General features: G+C 34.2%; 1 protein-coding gene across 9 annotated transcripts in view; it reads left to right on the forward strand.

Moving 5' to 3' along the window:
• LOC111001032 (disintegrin and metalloproteinase domain-containing protein 11) overlaps nt 1-17301 on the forward strand; it is a 338822-nt gene that overhangs the window by 88050 nt on the left and 233471 nt on the right. For all 9 annotated transcript variants that reach the window (XM_045629101.1, XM_045629099.1, XM_045629106.1 and 6 more), the window contains exon 4: nt 5040-5165. In XM_045629101.1, coding sequence (XP_045485057.1) covers nt 5040-5165 — 126 coding nt within the window. The remainder of the gene's footprint in view (nt 1-5039; nt 5166-17301) is intronic.

Below are 17301 nucleotides of genomic sequence, written 5' to 3' on the forward strand. Positions count from 1 at the left end.
TACCAGCACCTTCAGTATGGGTATCATCGAGGGTAAACAGCGATTGGTAGAAACAATCATGGCTTCTCAACATTTGGGAGTGGATTGGTAATTCGACTGTATCACAATTTTCAGGCAAAGAGTAATATACGATTCAAGAGACTGACGGGCAGCTAAATAAGAATTATATAAAATATAGGGTTTAGTTTAAATTGATGTATGTCACCTGTATAAAAATGTTTAAAAAAATATCCCTCATTTCATAGGAAATTGTGTGTAGCTGCTTAGTTTGCGTAATAATCCAGACGATGACATTTAAGAATTTTTGATAAAAGTAACTTAAAGCCGGCCCTGGATAAAGGTTGCTCTTGTAATGAGCTTCTCTCTTATTTTATTAAATACGTTTTTTGCTTGTTTACTTCGGGTTTAACTTGTTCCATTACGAGCACGCTTTTCCAATTTTAATCAAATAAAAATGTGGGAGAATTATTCGGTGTATTTTTAATTTAAGACCGAAATTATAGCATGCTTAGAGCACCTAAAAAAATATTGTTGCAATTGGCTGATATAAAATCAAGGCCTGTGCACATTAATATACATATTGGGACTCATAAAAAGGTCTCCAAACGATTGGACATTGTATCTCCTGTTATGGACAATATTATTTACTTTACTTTAGTAATTTCTTTTTCATTATCAGTACGAAATATTTTCGAAAATATTATAACCTAACTTTGAAGACAAATCACCGATACATATAGTGATAACGCGAAAATGGCGCGCGTCCCCCTCAGTAAAATAGGGCATACGTTTTTGAAACATACATATACCTTAGTAGTGTATTTTTAGATCTGGGCCTCAGATTTATATAACTGTTCCATGATATTTTGTCAGACTAACAAACAAGTAGTGATCAGCCTCCTATGCCTGACACACACCGTTGTCTTTTTGGGTCTAAAATAAAGCCGGTGTCTGTACGATTTACGACATATTATAGTGATTGAGCCTACGACCTCAGGGATGTGAGTCACACGCTGAAACCACTAGGCCAACACTGCTCATAAAGGTCGTAATCGGCAAGAAAAAAAATCAACAAAGTCCTCAGATTTATGTTAGATCGTAGCTATACAATATGATACAATAATGTTTTGGTGGTACGATCTAATGTTGGCATATTCTTATACACATACAATGGCGTGCAAATTTTTCTTAAATTGAATTTTACATAGATATTACATATGAGTCATAATATAGTCAATCCTTATAATATTTTATCACTTCATCATAAATTATTGAATTATATAATTACGTTATCAAATTAATATTAATTAGAATAATTCACGACATGTCAATTTTTAAAAACTATTGCATTTTTTTACGATATTGCATTATTCGTGAAATTCATTATTAAAATTTTTTTAAACTGAATTAAACGTTTATTATCGTAATTACGCTACAGTTTTTATACAACAATCGTGGTCAGCGACTTCGTATTCTATTATCTCGTATAGGCTTGTTTTTCTCAAACAGACAATTAATATTACAATGTATCAAAAACTAGTCACACGTTACACGTCAATATATCATTATTCCACCGTATTGTGTGGATATCAATCTACGATCGGATATCGGTACATCGGCTGACATTTTACGAAGCGTTTTATCGCTGGACCCACAATCGCTTTGCAAGTTTTTTGTTAGAGAATTTTGAGGTCCCTTCGCTACGGAATTTCGGTCCGGATTTAACGCTTATGGTAATTTATGAGTTTACGAAATATCTGATAGGACTCGAATGAATTAAGATAACGTAATTGAATGTTTTGAGTTTTTGGGGCGATTTGGGCGATATTCAGGAAATTAGAAAACGAAGTTTGATATGGCTCTTTATTTATTTACGTTTTGTTACCTAATTATTGGCAAACGGGCAGGACACTCACAAGTGCGTTACCGGCCTTTTGAGAAGTAGTATGGTCTTTACTTGAAGTAGTACCTCAAGTCGAATTTGTTCGAAAATATGTCAGTAAGTAGCTGGTTTCACACAGCCGTATTATGACGGGTTAGTGAGTCAGTCATTTAATAATATATGACTTTATTATATATTATATTTATTAAGTTATGTTTTTACATGAATATTATATTTAAAAGATTAACTGTATAAAAGACTGTTTCGCTTTAATAAGCCTTGTTGATGAGCCCGCTTTGTGTAATGTATCTGATTTATCAAAACAAATAAAAAATAATCTTGATAACTGTTATTGTCTTATGGACAGAAACATTTCGTAAACGTATATATCATTTTTAAACTGTACTAAAAAGATTAGCGTAAAACCATTACCCGTTCACAAAAAGTCCAGTTTAATTTGAGGCATCGCAGGCGAGCGGTGAACACGAATCTCATTAGAGCCAACATCGAACGACTGAAACTAGCTACGGATTAATTACATTCACCATGAGACTGATGACTCGGCGATTTCATTTATATTCGCTGTATTCGATTATTAATTTTTCTCATACTTTTAAATTAACTTCAATTGTTAATTACGCATATGAGGTTTAGGGCATATTCATGTCACCAGTTAGAACATTCTAACTAATTAAATACAAAATACCACATGTATCACCCCGACGTCCGTCCTTCCACAATTGGGCGTTTTTTAATGCAGTTTTTGCTGCACACCACCTCGTCAAGAGTTTTCGAACCAATTGGTCATAGTCAAGAAAAGAGCGTACCAATTCCTTTAAAGCCGAAAACGAATTTGTCAGTCTTCATGTAAGTGTCCACTTATACTAGGCATGAAACATCCAAAATCGATTCATAACTTCAAGAGATGTGTCTTAATAATTGTAATCAACTAAATCTCTCGTACTGTTTTTGTACTATTTGCTTTTACTTTAGTCTAACAGAATAACGTACTTTGTGTTTGCAAGTTTGCTATCACTTAACCTCACAGTAACTTAGCAATTTGCCTTCGCGACTGTTTTAATAGATCCTCAAGATCCAAGTTTATTTAAATGCTTTGAACTGTAATTAGCAAATTTGTTTTTCTTCCAACATTTGTTTTTCACAATATTCTCTTCATTATAATCATTTAAAATATATAAAATACAGAAAGAAATTTCTTATTTTATGTGTGAAATCTTTAAGTAAACTTTTTAATTTTGACTTTGAAAAGTTCCTTTTTAATAGGCCTAATTGAAATAAGTTATTTGACTTTGTTGAAAGTAAATAAAGGTGTGTCTCCACGAAGTGAATTATTGGACAGGGATTTCAATTTCGGGTTTGCTAAAACTACATATTGTATGCATTTAGGAGTTACTGTTAATGTGTATACACATGACTTTCTGCCAGGCTTGCTATGTCTACGTTTTATTTATTACATTTTTAATGAACTTCATAAATATTTCAAGATCAGATTTCAGTACTTTCACTGTATTCTTTCCAATTCCTGTTTATACTGTTATCTAATTTTCTTCTTAATATATAATCGATTGTAACTGAATTATAACTAGTATATACAAAATTTGTGAACACTAAGGGCCTGTTTCACAATGTCCGGATAAGTTCCAAATAAGCTATTTGTTACTTATTGGTATGATAAATAGTATTTTTGCGTTTCACGACTGTCAGATAGCGCTATACGTCATGAAATTCGAAGTATCTTATTTGGAACTTTTATCTTTCGAATAATTTATGTGTTACATAGCTATTTAGCACTTAATCCATACATTGTGAAACAGGCCCTAAGTGTTTGAAAATATCATATATTTTTGATATGGCAATAGCCGAATCTCTAGTATTTTATGTCAAGTAGGCCTTAAATATGATTGGAGAAAAGCACCAACCAAGTGGTAACTTTCACATACCAGCTTCAAACAATACTACAATAATTATTATTAATTATTGTTGCTGGAAAGTTTTTCCATGGTGCACACCATGGTAAATTTTCCATGGTGTGCTTAAGCGACGAAGGCAGATTAAAAAAATAGTTTATTTTGTTGTGTGGGTAAGTAAAAGGTCAAATGTCATAGATTTTAATCACGGGTCATCATGTATCGAAGGTAACTTCAAGTTTTGCTGAGCTGATGTAATGGCAGTACTAGATACTCAGGAATCAGACTACTGCTCTTTGGGCTGCGTAGGAAAATCTAATTATTCCGAGCGTCACGATTAGATTTCAATCTTGCCATACTTAAATTATTTCCATGAAACGTTTCATTTTAACCTGTAATACATACTTGCTAAATTAAATCTTGCCCGCTCTACGCCCTTGACTTGCGAACTGGTAGTAAATGTAAATTTACAATTAATTTAATTTTTTTTGGACTACATAAGTGTACTTGTTTACCTAGATGAATAAAGATATTTTTTATTTGATTTGATTTGAATCATCCGTTTTGAATAGTTCACTGAGAGATACCTTACTGAGATTTCAATTAAAATCTGCATCATTTTGAGTTTGGCCTAATATAAATAATCGATCAAAGCTTAACAAAATGAAGTGGAATGCACGACTTAAAGAGCTTAACAGAAGAGAATTAGAAGCGATTTAATTGAATTGTTTACGTGCCGTTGACTCCAGGCTTCGAGCTGTAGCCATACAAATTGTATTCGATTTTAACGGGCCGATTCCCTATACGATGCAATATTCTTTTTGTTTTTAATCTCACTAATATAGATTGGAATGTGTATTGAGTTGAGTGTCTTTTATAAATCTACTGGATAAACCACGTGATTTTCGGTCTCTTTTAAAGTTCGCAAAATGTGAAGTCCTAGCAATAAAGTTTTGTAGTTAAATATCTAAGTGGGTCGAATCGAAAGTGCGATATGTAAAACGAAAACAGAAACAACCATCAATATATACTCGAATCTAAGTGGAAATAAGGGTAGTTCTGTGATTCTTCGGTTACTGTTTAAATAAAAAACGTAATCCTAACTATAATTCTGTCGCGTCATTTAATAGTCTTTCAAATATATACATACAATATGTCGTGGTACGCCAATTTTAAATATAAGAAAAAGTGTGTAAACTTATATACTTTAAATAATGTGTTTTTGACAGGTGAGCGCGCGGGCGAGCGGCGGCGGTGCGCGGGCGCAGTGCGGCGCGGCATGCGGCCCCGCCCGCTGCTGCTGCTGCTGCTGCTGGCGTTGCTGCGCGCGCACGGCTTGCTCGCCACCTCCGGAGGTAAGCTAATACTATTTTTTATTAATATATTTTTTTTATCAAACAGGGGCAAACGGGCAAAAGGCTCACCTGATATTAAGTGATATCGCCGCCCATGGAGACTCTCAATGCCAGAGGGCGAGTGCGTTGCCGGCCTTTTAAAAATTGGTACGGAAATACTTCAGTGGGCAGCTGGTTCCTCCAAGTAGTGGTGCGCGGCAAAACGCGCAGTTATGAAACGGCGGACGTCGAGGTTATACAGGTGGAATTTCGTATTCTGCCTCGACGTCCGATGATGAAACTCAGCTGCAGGTTACATCCAAACAACTCCTCTGTTTTTAATTTATACCTCTATAGGAAAAATATTTAACATCAGCGGAATATTGAAAATAGAAAACTACTAAATAATATTAGCTTGTTAGAAATAAAAAAAACAGTTTTACTTACTTTTTCTTTAAACTTATTATGTCAATATTTAAGTCATAACAAATCTGAATTATGATGCCTGATAAATTTAATATTTTAAAGTTGACAACTCAGCAGGATTACCAATCAGAATTTCTTAAAATTCATGGACTATACACGAAGTTAAATTACATGCTCTATAAAGTTTTAACTAGTTTATACATTTTCACAGACGAATATTTGTCTGCACTTTTATTAGATTTAAATTTACAAAACGAGGAACCATCGATCATGTCACGTGTTTGAACGAGATAGGCAAATATCGATGAAATTCAACGAATTAAATCTGTCTACAAACAATACGTTGACAAGCTGCCGTATAACAAACATTGTTCGCAATCAATGCTCAGTGCAACGGGACAAGCCGGAAATGTTTTGTTTTCCTTTTACAATAGCGAGTACTGTAAGTATGTCTGCGCAGGATTAGGACCTCGATTACCAAAAGTTGTTATATCAATGTTTTTTTTTATAGAACAGGGGGTAAACGGGCAGGAGGCTCACCTGACGTTAAGCGATAGCCCCGCCCATGGACACTCTCGATGCTAGAGGGCTCGCGAGTGCGTTGCCGGCGTTTTAATTTTCACGCTCTTTTCTTAAAAGACCGTAAGTCGAATTGGTTCGGAAATACTACTAATGTACATATTGCTTTTCGCTTCAGCTTGGAATTTGATAAGCCCAAAATGTGTGTGTGTGTGTTCCATTTATTTTGTATTACAAAGAGTCTAGATAAAATTAGCGTAGGAATTTGACGAATATTGTACTGAATTGTTTTAGCAGATCACGTGCGTATAATTATAATAACTTTTTTTTTATAGAACAGGGGGCAAACGCTTACCTGATGTTATGTGATAGCGCCGCCTATGGACACTCTCGATGCCAGAGGGCTAGCGAGTGTGTTGCCCGCATTTTAAGAATTGGTACATAAGACATAAGACAGTGTAGCCATTTCATTGTGACTAGTCCACGTTTTTCTTAAAAGCTTTTGCAATCATTGACAGTAATTTGAATCGTTTTATCAACAGTTATGCGATTGTCTATGTCTTTGAAAATCGCGTAATTTAGGAGACAATTAAATGCCTGTATAGAGTAAGTATTATCATTTATCTGTCAGGCACTATGCTTCAACTGACTGAAACACAGATTACAAATCATATAGATAAGTGCTGTAGGTTTAACAGCCCCGAAGTTAGGAAGTAGGGTGACCGAGATAACCCAAAACAAGGGATAGTGCGGGCTGAGCCGGACATTTTATTGATTGTTAATTGCGAGGGACCCGAAATAGGTCATTTGTTAAAACAGCGACGAATAATTTATCTGTGAGTAGCCCTCAGTAGGCGTTTGGGCTCAATTGAGTGTTGATGAAATGTAAGGAATGGGAGGATCTTGACAGGCGCCTTGAATAGCTTTGTGTTGGTTATTTTAACTTATATATTTTTGAAAAAATATATTTTGTAACTAATTACAAAAATATAGTTATATATTTGTAAGGAAATAATTATGTTTCTTAAATTAAATTATTAATTATCACTGTAGATTTTCATTCAATTTTGTTTGTCTATGTATGTGTTAGTTATTTTAATTTGAATACAAAGTTTTTGCTGTGAGTACATTATATATATAAAATAAAAGAACAAACTCAAAATGTTGTTTTTAACACATTTGAGTTTTACTCGTCTAAATATGTATATTCTTCTTATTAAAATTTAAAATTCCCGTCAAACCATTACCAAGCAATTATACTAAGAAGTTGGTCAAATATCTCTACTGTATTTTTGCTAAAGAAAGACATGTTGTAGTAGAGTGAACTCAGTTTTCACAAATGCTCATTTGGGCTGTTGTGCGTAAGTCCGCCTAGCTTCCGATACTCACAAGTTTCCTGGGCACTTGGCAGGCTTCAGAAAAGACTTCAGGAGGAAAGGAATATATTTTCAATTTCATTCTAACTATACTTTTCAATCATAACTAGAAAAAAGGTCGTTTGATGTTTCTTTGACAATATAGAATTGTACATTTGAGCAAAAAAAAAACAAATGTAATCAGCAAATGTTTATCTCTAAAAAAGTATTTATTAAATTCTTTGTACGCAAGTAGATTTCATTCAGAAACACATTTTTTGTCCTTTAGATGCCTTTATCTGTTCACCGTTTCAGCGGATCAAAGGGGAAAAAAAATATTGTGTTTCGCTTCTGGTATTGTTGTGGATTAGTGACATGAAAGCGAACGTACCTGAAAATACAAAATCATGGTATCCACAAACACGGGTACAATTTGTCTGAAAATAAAATATGCGGTTGAAAATTTTTTCGCGGACATCCCATATAGAAATGATCTCGAAATTGTAATACGTTTATCATAAATCTGAAAGAAACATCTTATATGTTCTAACATGGATCTAGGGGGCATCAAATATACTCCAATTGGGGTGAGATAATCTTTTTAAGTTAATATTACTACCATAGTCTATTTCACATAGAAAAGGGAGAGACCAGAGTGCTTAAGATGGTAGTTCTACTAATCAAGCAGTTTAGACACATAATTCTGTAAAAGATAGTTATAATAATTAGTTACTACGAAATGCGACACGTTATAAATTATTATTGGTTGAACCTTTTTTTAATTTGTTTAAATATACGTATACACTTAAATTTTGAGAAAATAATAAATAAAATATATAGCCTAAATTTGTGTGAAATGTTTATATTATATGTATGTGTTTAATATTAGTATACTTCGACGTTTGACTGCCTCCTCCAAATTCTTTCATTTGTTATCATCTTTGCTATATATTCATTATAGGTTCATTTTATCCATCTGTTATCGTATATAAAATCTATGGTTAATGCTGTTTTGAGAACATACGCTTTTGTAATACGTGCGCAGATAACCTCAAAGGCATCGTAGCCTGTTAAAATTGAATCATTACCCAGCCTAAATAGGTATATTAACCGAGTTGATGAAACTAGTGAAGTTATAAAGTACTAAAAGGTAGTGTGTTTCCGTTCCATTAGCGATAAACAAGAAAATGTACTTCTTGATGGGATTACAAAGTTTCACTCACACACACACACACACGTTCGCACTCGGCCTTGGTAAGTATGCTAATGTATGATTCCATTTGGTTTCAAACGTATCATTTATCATTTATTTAGAATTTTATATAGTTAACATTTAAGTGGAAAATTTAAACCGAATAGAATACATTGTTTTTATTGCAATTTGACTGTAAAATCAGAAGAATAAATATAAATTATAAGAAGCCAGAAACAGCGTTGTTAAAACGCAATGTTTAGTTTATCAAATGCAGTAAAGTATAATCAGTCATATAATGAAAATATTTTTAAAAGCTATAAACATATTATTTGAATTGTGATAATTTAGAATGGTTATAATGTTATCATTATAGTTAATTTAACCCCTCGGCGTGGCAGTTGCAATTGCTAACAGAACTTAGTGAACCGCCACTCACTCGCGTTGTTCCATATATTTCACCTGACACTAATTTTATTGCATACTAACTAAAGTGACAAAGGCTATTAAGGACACTATTCAAAATATGTTAGGGCTGTTTTTTTAACGGGTAATATTGTAAGAAATAAATAAGTGTGAAGTGTGATAAGAGGCCACACGAACAATCATGTATATCACATGTTTTGAAATTAAATCTGTATAAAGTAACATTTAACAGTCAAATTATTCACATAATTGCTAATAAACGGTTAACATTAAATCAAGATCCGATACAGACTTTTCACTGAATAATATTTTTTCTATATAAATTTATATGTTAATTTAAAATAAAACCCTAACTCATCCTGTAGGTTCTTACGCGGCATAATTGAATAGTCAATCAAATTGTATCGCGGAGTGTAGTCGAGGGGCAGATTGTTTAAATTGAAAAGTTGTCGGCAAACTCGCCGGAACATTATTAAAAAGTTGGATCAACTCCTAACTGAACAATGGCCGTATTAAGATAACGGTTTAGAGCAAATTGTGCCTGACTTGCGTAAGTTAATTTTAGTTTAGCCATTGTTAAACATAGCCTTATAGATAGATCGCAATTATAATGTCTTAACGGTAGCTTCTTTATAATTGCAAAGGAGTGGTACACACGAAGTGGGAAACGAAAGAGATAAACAATGGGATATAAAAAAGGTGGAGGTAGAGAACGGAAAAATTGGAAAAAAAGATAGAGAAAGCCTTCGGACAAAGGACAAGCTGTAAATGAATACTTAATAATACTTTATATGTAAGCTAAACAACATGAAAGGCTTTTATTTTTAATAAAACTTATACTAAATTAAACTTAATAAATAGTGATATTATCATATAAACTATAATGACTTAGTGTGTAAGGCTTAATTAAAAAACTTTAGGAAGCACTTCCCAGTTTCAATGTCCACTTAAAGTTTAATCCCAAAACAAACAAGGCTTCTCAAACTGAATTTTAATAAGAACACCTCAAACTTGGGTTAAGTTATTAATAACGCGTTATTGTAAATATTAACGGAACTTGTACGATTAAGTTTAATCGATCACTTGTGTATTCAAGGCCTTTATCGAGGAGCGTATTATTCAGTACTCAATATATTACTCACAAATTAATGGTAGAAGTATTTAATACATTGAATGTTTTATTACATCGCATTATCTAGTTAAATACCGTTAATTTAAATATCTAACTTCAGGGCGTCGGTTTTTGTGACGGTTTGCGCGCGCATCGTAAAAATTTTCTTTCATCATTTTTCCCAAACGCGCCAAAAGACCTTAAAATTGCGGGTAGTTTTAAATCATTTATGAAATTCACATCAGACATAAGCTGGTCTCATTCTGTTTAGTACCAAACACGCTTGATTTTAAACCGACGTTGTGATAAATACAACAAGTCAGAAAACTATTAACTACGTTTATATAAAACTTATATAAAAATTATGAAATGCAAAAATATACATTATTGTGGGACTGGTATCGCAGCCTAACTTTAGTTAGCTTAGTTTTATTTTCAGTGACAGGTAAAAATTGTTATGTCATTCGATATATATTGATCAAGCGAGCATGTCCACTGTTGATATAGAGCATGAACTAACGAGCTGGTGTCGCAAAGCCCCGCACTGAATCACAACAGTTAATACATTTCTCGCCTTTTATTTCTGTGACACACGTTTTACTAACTAGTACCTATACAATACGTATAAATGCCCTAGAACTTAAATGGAGATGGGCAGGCCACGTACCCAGTTATACAGACAACAGACCCATCAGTGTACATCTGGGAATCGAACCTACGATCGTTAACACCTTAGAGTTGAGAGTCGCTCGCTAAAGCCACTAGGCCAACATGGTTGGTTGTTGGTTCTATTTTACTTAAAAGAATAACTAAAAATATCCTAATTAAATGGATAGTAAATCTATCATACAAATGCCTGAGATATTGTATTTATGACTAAATAACCAAAATAAGTCTATAAATGTACATGACTTACTGTGTAGACGTCGAATAAAATTTTTACAACCGCAAACAAGGCTAGGAATTAATTCTGCTTGTAGAAGACCTGGCTCGCCTCCAAATATCCTACTTTTACTTAAGTGCTGGTGTTATTGACTTGAATTACTTACGATACAACTTGTGGCTCCGTCACTAAATAGACAGTTCTCGGCTTAATTTTGCTTAAGAGTATTCCAGTTGTTAGTACATTTAGTTTAAAGTTTTATTTAGTTGAAAAGGTTTAAGTTAGACATGTACATTCCTAAGTTATACACAGAAAATGGGTAAATACATTTCTTTCTTTTTCTCTGTTTTATTTATTTCAGATATACACATTATCTTTACAACCTATGCCAATAGGACAATGTGGAGAAACATTTAATTAAATATAATAATGTACATAAAAATTATTATTTATTTATTTATTTATTAATCCTTTATTGCCTTATACAAAAACACACAAAACAAAAAAATAAAAAATAAAAAAAAAAAACAGTAACAAAAGATATAAGGCAAAGGGCGGCCTTATCGCTTACAAGCGATTTCTTCCAGGCAACCCTAATGAGAAACACAACGTAAAGAAAAACCATCAGAGGGTAGAGTACAAAAAAAATCAATTAACAAAAGCAACAAAAAAACAAAAAAACTAAAAACTTAAACTTAGAACATGCGTTACTATAACTAATTGAATATAATAAAACAAAATCAAAGAAAAAATAGCAATAATAATAAATAAAAATAATTATAGACAAAAATTTAAAAGCAAATAAAAAGGTTAACCTATAAAAATAAATATATATAAGCAGAACTAATTACGAGGTAGAAAGAAAATGATCAAAAAGAAGCTTTTTAAATACATTTAAAGATTGCGCTCGTCTAATATCGATTGGTAGGGAATTCCATAGCAGGATACTCTGCACAGTAAAGGAGGAGTGATAGAATTCAGTTTTATGCGTAGGAGTTTCAAGAATTAGGTTGTCTAAGGAACGTAAGTCAAAACTGCCGCCGGAGAGGAAAATAAAATTTTGCTTTAAGTAACTAGGGGTTTTGGGATTAAAAAGAATATTAAAGAGAAGTTGTAAAATGCGCATCTTACGCCGCAATCGAATGGGTAGCCAATTGAGCTTTCTTCGGAACTCCGAAATATGGTCAAATTTACGGAGTCCAAAAATGAATCTGATGCAAACATTTTGTAAGCGCTCTAACTTATCAAGCTGCAACTCAGTTAAATCAGGATAACATACATCAGCATAATCAAGAATAGAAAGTAAAAGAGAGTGAGCAAGAGAAATTTTAGTTGAGATAGGCAAAAAATTGCGTAACCTATTAAGTGCGTGGGAAGAAGAAAAAATCCTCCTGCTCAGTTCATTTATTTGGGGCTGCCAAGACAGGGTTTTATCCAAAGTAATGCCCAAATTCCTAACAGTGGAGCAAAACGGAACAACCGTACTATCTATAGTAATCTGGGGTAAAGTTGACCAATTTATTCTCATTATATACGATGCACTTCCGATGATAATAGACTGGCTCTTATAAGGGTTTATCTGAAGACCATACGATTTACTCCATTTCACAACTTTGTCTAAATCAAAGTTTGCCGTCAGAATAGCAGCCGGCAATTCATTAAAAGTAGACTGGTTGTAAATTTGAAGATCATCAGCATAAAGATGAGAGTTGGAAGAAAGTTGATTAGTAATAGAATTTATAAAGAGCGAAAAGAGAAGAGGAGAGAGGATACCACCCTGCGGTACGCCAGCAGAAACATGAGACCAAGAGGAAAAGCTTTCAGTTAATTTAATTCGTTGCTGACGTTCCGATAGATAGCTTTTAAACCAATTAATCACAGAAGGGGACATATTAATAGAACGCAGCAAAGCAAGAAGAACATCAATGTCTACCGAATTAAAGGCATTACTAAAGTCAAGCAAGGTAAGTATTGTGAGTTTTTTATTATCCATGCCACGTCTTATGTCATCTGTAATCTTAGTGAGAGCAGTAGCTGTACTGTGCCCAGGACGAAAACCGGATTGAACTGAATTAAGAAGGGAGTGTTCGTTGAGAAAGATAGCTAATTGCTGATGAAGAATACGTTCAAGAACCTTAGAAAGGAAAGGAAGGATGGAAATAGGTCGAAAATCAGAATAGGTAACTGGGTTAGCGATTTTAGGAATAGGAATAACATGGGCAAATTTCCAGACATTAGGAAAGACACCAGAGAAAACGGAAGTGTTGAAAATGTGAGCTAGAACCGGGGTTAAAATGTCAACAATAGGAAGGATCATATCCCGACCAATGCAATCATAACCAATGGCTTTCGACGAGACAGACTTAATGCTCCTCCCTACTACGTCATCAGCAATCGTCTGAAACGTAAAAGAGGGTATATTCCGAGTAGGACAAGAGTTAAGGGATGCAATGGTTTCAGATTTAATACTTTGATCAAAAGTGGGATGACAGGAGAAATGTTGATTAAGCAGTTCAAGATTCAAATCAGCAGAAAGTGGCAGTTGCTGTTGTTTCCCGATTCCAAGCGATTTAAGGAATTTCCATACTTTGGAAGGGTCGCCTCCTTCAACTGATTTGTGAATATGACGCCGCTGAGCATCACGGCACAGGGTATTGCATCGATTCCGGACTTTTTTGTATTTCTCACGCGCCAAAGGAGAATCACACAATCTCAGCTTAGCTTTAGCACGATTCTTAGTTTCTATAATTAATTTGATGTCATCAGTTAACCATGGAGAAGGTAAATGTTTCACTTTTACTGGCCTCATTGGGGCATGAACATCATACAGTTGCGTTAGCATTGAATTAAAGAGCCCAACTTTCTTGTGAACATCACTCTCATTATACACAGAGTTCCAATCCAACTCGGCAGCATCAGCAGATAAATTCTCTATATCTATGCCTCTAAAATTGCGTAACATACGAATTTGAGGTTTAACTTTAGGTGGACGCAATTTATAGGAAAGGAAGATAAGATCGTGATAAGAAAAGGCATCAGCAGGAATTTGGCCATGCTTATGCACCAGGTCAGGGTTAGAAACGAAAATGAGATCAAGCAGCGAAGGGGAGGAATCTGGAAAGTGATGAGTGGCATTCAAAGGTAAGATATTTAAATTATGAGATTCGATAGTAGAAATCAATTTGCGCGAACGATGATCGCTTTTCAACAAACAAGTATTTAGATCACCCATTAAAATGGTATGATTATAATTATTAACAAAATTATCTAAAAGCAGACCAAGGGCGGAAAAGTAGTCTACATTCGAAGAGGGACTATAAAACACACCAAGTAGTAATTTAGAATGCGAAAAAGAGATTTCCAATAACAAATGCTCAACAGCATCATTTGGTGGGGGTTGCGGTGAGCTGCTAAGAATAGAATAAGGAATATGGGCACGTAAATAAATAGCAACCCCACCCCCAACTCTGCCCAGACGGTCATTCCGTAGGAGATGAAACCCAGGAATGGGAAAGGAAGTAGAAGGAAGACTGGGTTTAAACCAACTCTCAGAAATAAGAATGGCGTGAATATTACAGCATTGAAAAGAAGAGAATAGATCGGAATAATGCGCTGGAATACTTTGAGCATTGATGTGGACGACATTGAAGTTTTTTGATAGGCCTTGGAAGGAATTAGAAAGGAGAACATTCAGAGGGGAGAAGGAGATATCAAGTAAACTAGCCTCGTAACAAGTACCACCTAATATAGCTGACGATGAAGACGACTGAAAGCTATCTTCACTGACAGCCATTATGAATGTAAACACTTGAAAACAATATCTATAAAGCTAATACAGAAGTAACAAAATAAAAAATAGAATATAACAATAAATAAAAAAAAATAAAAAATAACGAGTAAAGTATATAAAATTAAAAAAATGAATATAATACCACAGATAAAGATAAATTACTACGTTAAAACTGCGAATAAAAATTTCTTCACAAATTAAATACAATGTACCAACTGGCATCTTCTTTAAGAAAGAATATATATAAAAAATATAAAATTACAGCAAAGGAGAAAACAATGTAACAATACAACGGTAAACTATTATAAAAAGAAATAATGATGTTAATAACTTAAGTAAAAAAAAGTTATCAATGTCCATGAATATGCTACACCAAACACGAACAACTGTCAAGCGTCAAAAGTTAAAAGTCAATTTAGGAATTCTGACAACCGACAATCACACGCGCTCGACAACAAAATATAAACATTATAAAAAATTGAGTACACCAACAATAACAATTAAAAATCGCAAAATACCAAGCATAAATAAGCAGCCACTTAGCTATTAGCCAAAGTAAACTTCATATGAGCCAACTTAAGTTTAAATATTTTGCTATTTACACAAAATATGAAAAGTATGAAAGATATAAAACTGTATCCAGTTTTGATGTAAAGACAAAATATGGCCAATTGATGGTGCAAACAACTAGATGTTTCATACATTGGACACCCGGCATAATCAATACAAAAGAAACTTCTTAAAAATTATAATAAAATAAAATACAGCAATTTATAAAATTAAGACAGAACAATGATAAGAAAAGTTAAAAATTAAGTTCAAACAAGCATCAGAGAAAACATAAATTACATAAAAGGGATTAGAAATGAGAACTTAAACTATTGGCCGTTTGATCAACCTTTTGGGACGTTTGTTGTCCCTAGGGACAGTCATATTGCTGGTTTGTACAGTAGTTGCAGAAGAGGGAAGAGGGATAATTTTTAGTTCAGCCAAAGAATTCACACGGTGCCGGGTGCCATCAGGAGTTAAAATATGAATGGTGCCGTTTCTAGTCCAGCACTTAGAGACACCAAATAGCCTTCTTGCCTCCATAAAGGTATCATGCCTGACTTTATTTAGGAATTCAGATATAGCTATACCCGAACCCTTCAGTTTAGTTTTACTGTACCATATGCTATCTCTCAAGTGAACATCCCGGAACTTCACCAATATAGGCCTAGGGGTACCTTTCTTAACCTGACCCAAACGATGGCAGCGACTAATTTTAACATCCTCAACAGTGACACCAAGGTGTTCGGTGATAACTTTGGAGAATGTAGCAGTAGTATCCTCCTTGTTATCCTCAGCAACCCCATGAACCAACAGCATCTTCCTGCGGCTTCGCATCTCTTCTTGGTCATGACACTTAGACAAAAGTTCGACCTGAGACTGGAGATTCTGTAGAGAAGACAACATAAAGCTACGAAAACTGTCAAACTCCACAACTAGTCGTGAAGTAGGGCTGGCCGAAGAGGAAAGAGCAGTAGCATCCTGCAGATCCTTACGGAATTCCGCCATACCGGATTTGAGGACGACCGCAAGATCTTCAATGGTCTTCTGAACTGCTTCCATGGTGTCAAATAAAAGTGAAAACTAGCACTTAAGGAAAAAAAAAAAAGAGCCAGAGGATATCAGGCACTCAAATGCACATCAGAAACTTCAAATAAACACTTAAATTAAAAAAAAAATACAGAGCAATATAAATACGTGCTACTGGAATGACAACTACCCGCCAACTCCAAATTAGACACAATATACACAATATCGCTGTGAATTCACTCTGCGAACATACAAATATGTCGATAGTATTTTGTCTGTCTGTTTAATCTTTAAGCCGTAAATTGGTGATGAACCTTTAATTTTTACCAACTCACTACTTTTATTAACCATTGAATTCATTAAATAGGAAAAATACTCTTGCTGGACATTATTGCCCGTAGCAAAATGTTACACCATTCAATAAATGTAACAACAAGTACTTCTCATTGAAAAATTTAAATTCAAACATTTGTACACTTAAAACCCACATAAACCAGGTTTTACAATGCTTGTCGAGCGTGGCTGTCCCAGTTAACGCGGGTATAATATGTAAAGCAACTGTATCAACGTTTTTACCTCCCACTCGGAGCTCATAATGATTATTTTACAGCAACTACTTGTCGGTAATGGTTGTATTTAAATGCACGTTTTTATGCACAGTATATGTAAGTACTCGCCGTGTTGGCTTATGGATTCAGCGTGCGACGATCATCCCTGAGATGGTAGGTTTGATCCTCGGCTGTGCATCAATAGAATTTCTATGTGCATATTTATATATTTCTTTACAGCAACTGGTATGTTATGTCTATACTCGCCTTCTCCAACTGCCTTCTTCTCTCTCTAGTTCAGAGTTTATTGCTAGTTCTTCTCTTCCGTT

Source organism: Pieris rapae, chromosome 8 (assembly GCF_905147795.1).
Source record: "Pieris rapae chromosome 8, ilPieRapa1.1, whole genome shotgun sequence".
Taxonomy (NCBI): Eukaryota; Metazoa; Arthropoda; class Insecta; order Lepidoptera; family Pieridae; genus Pieris; species Pieris rapae.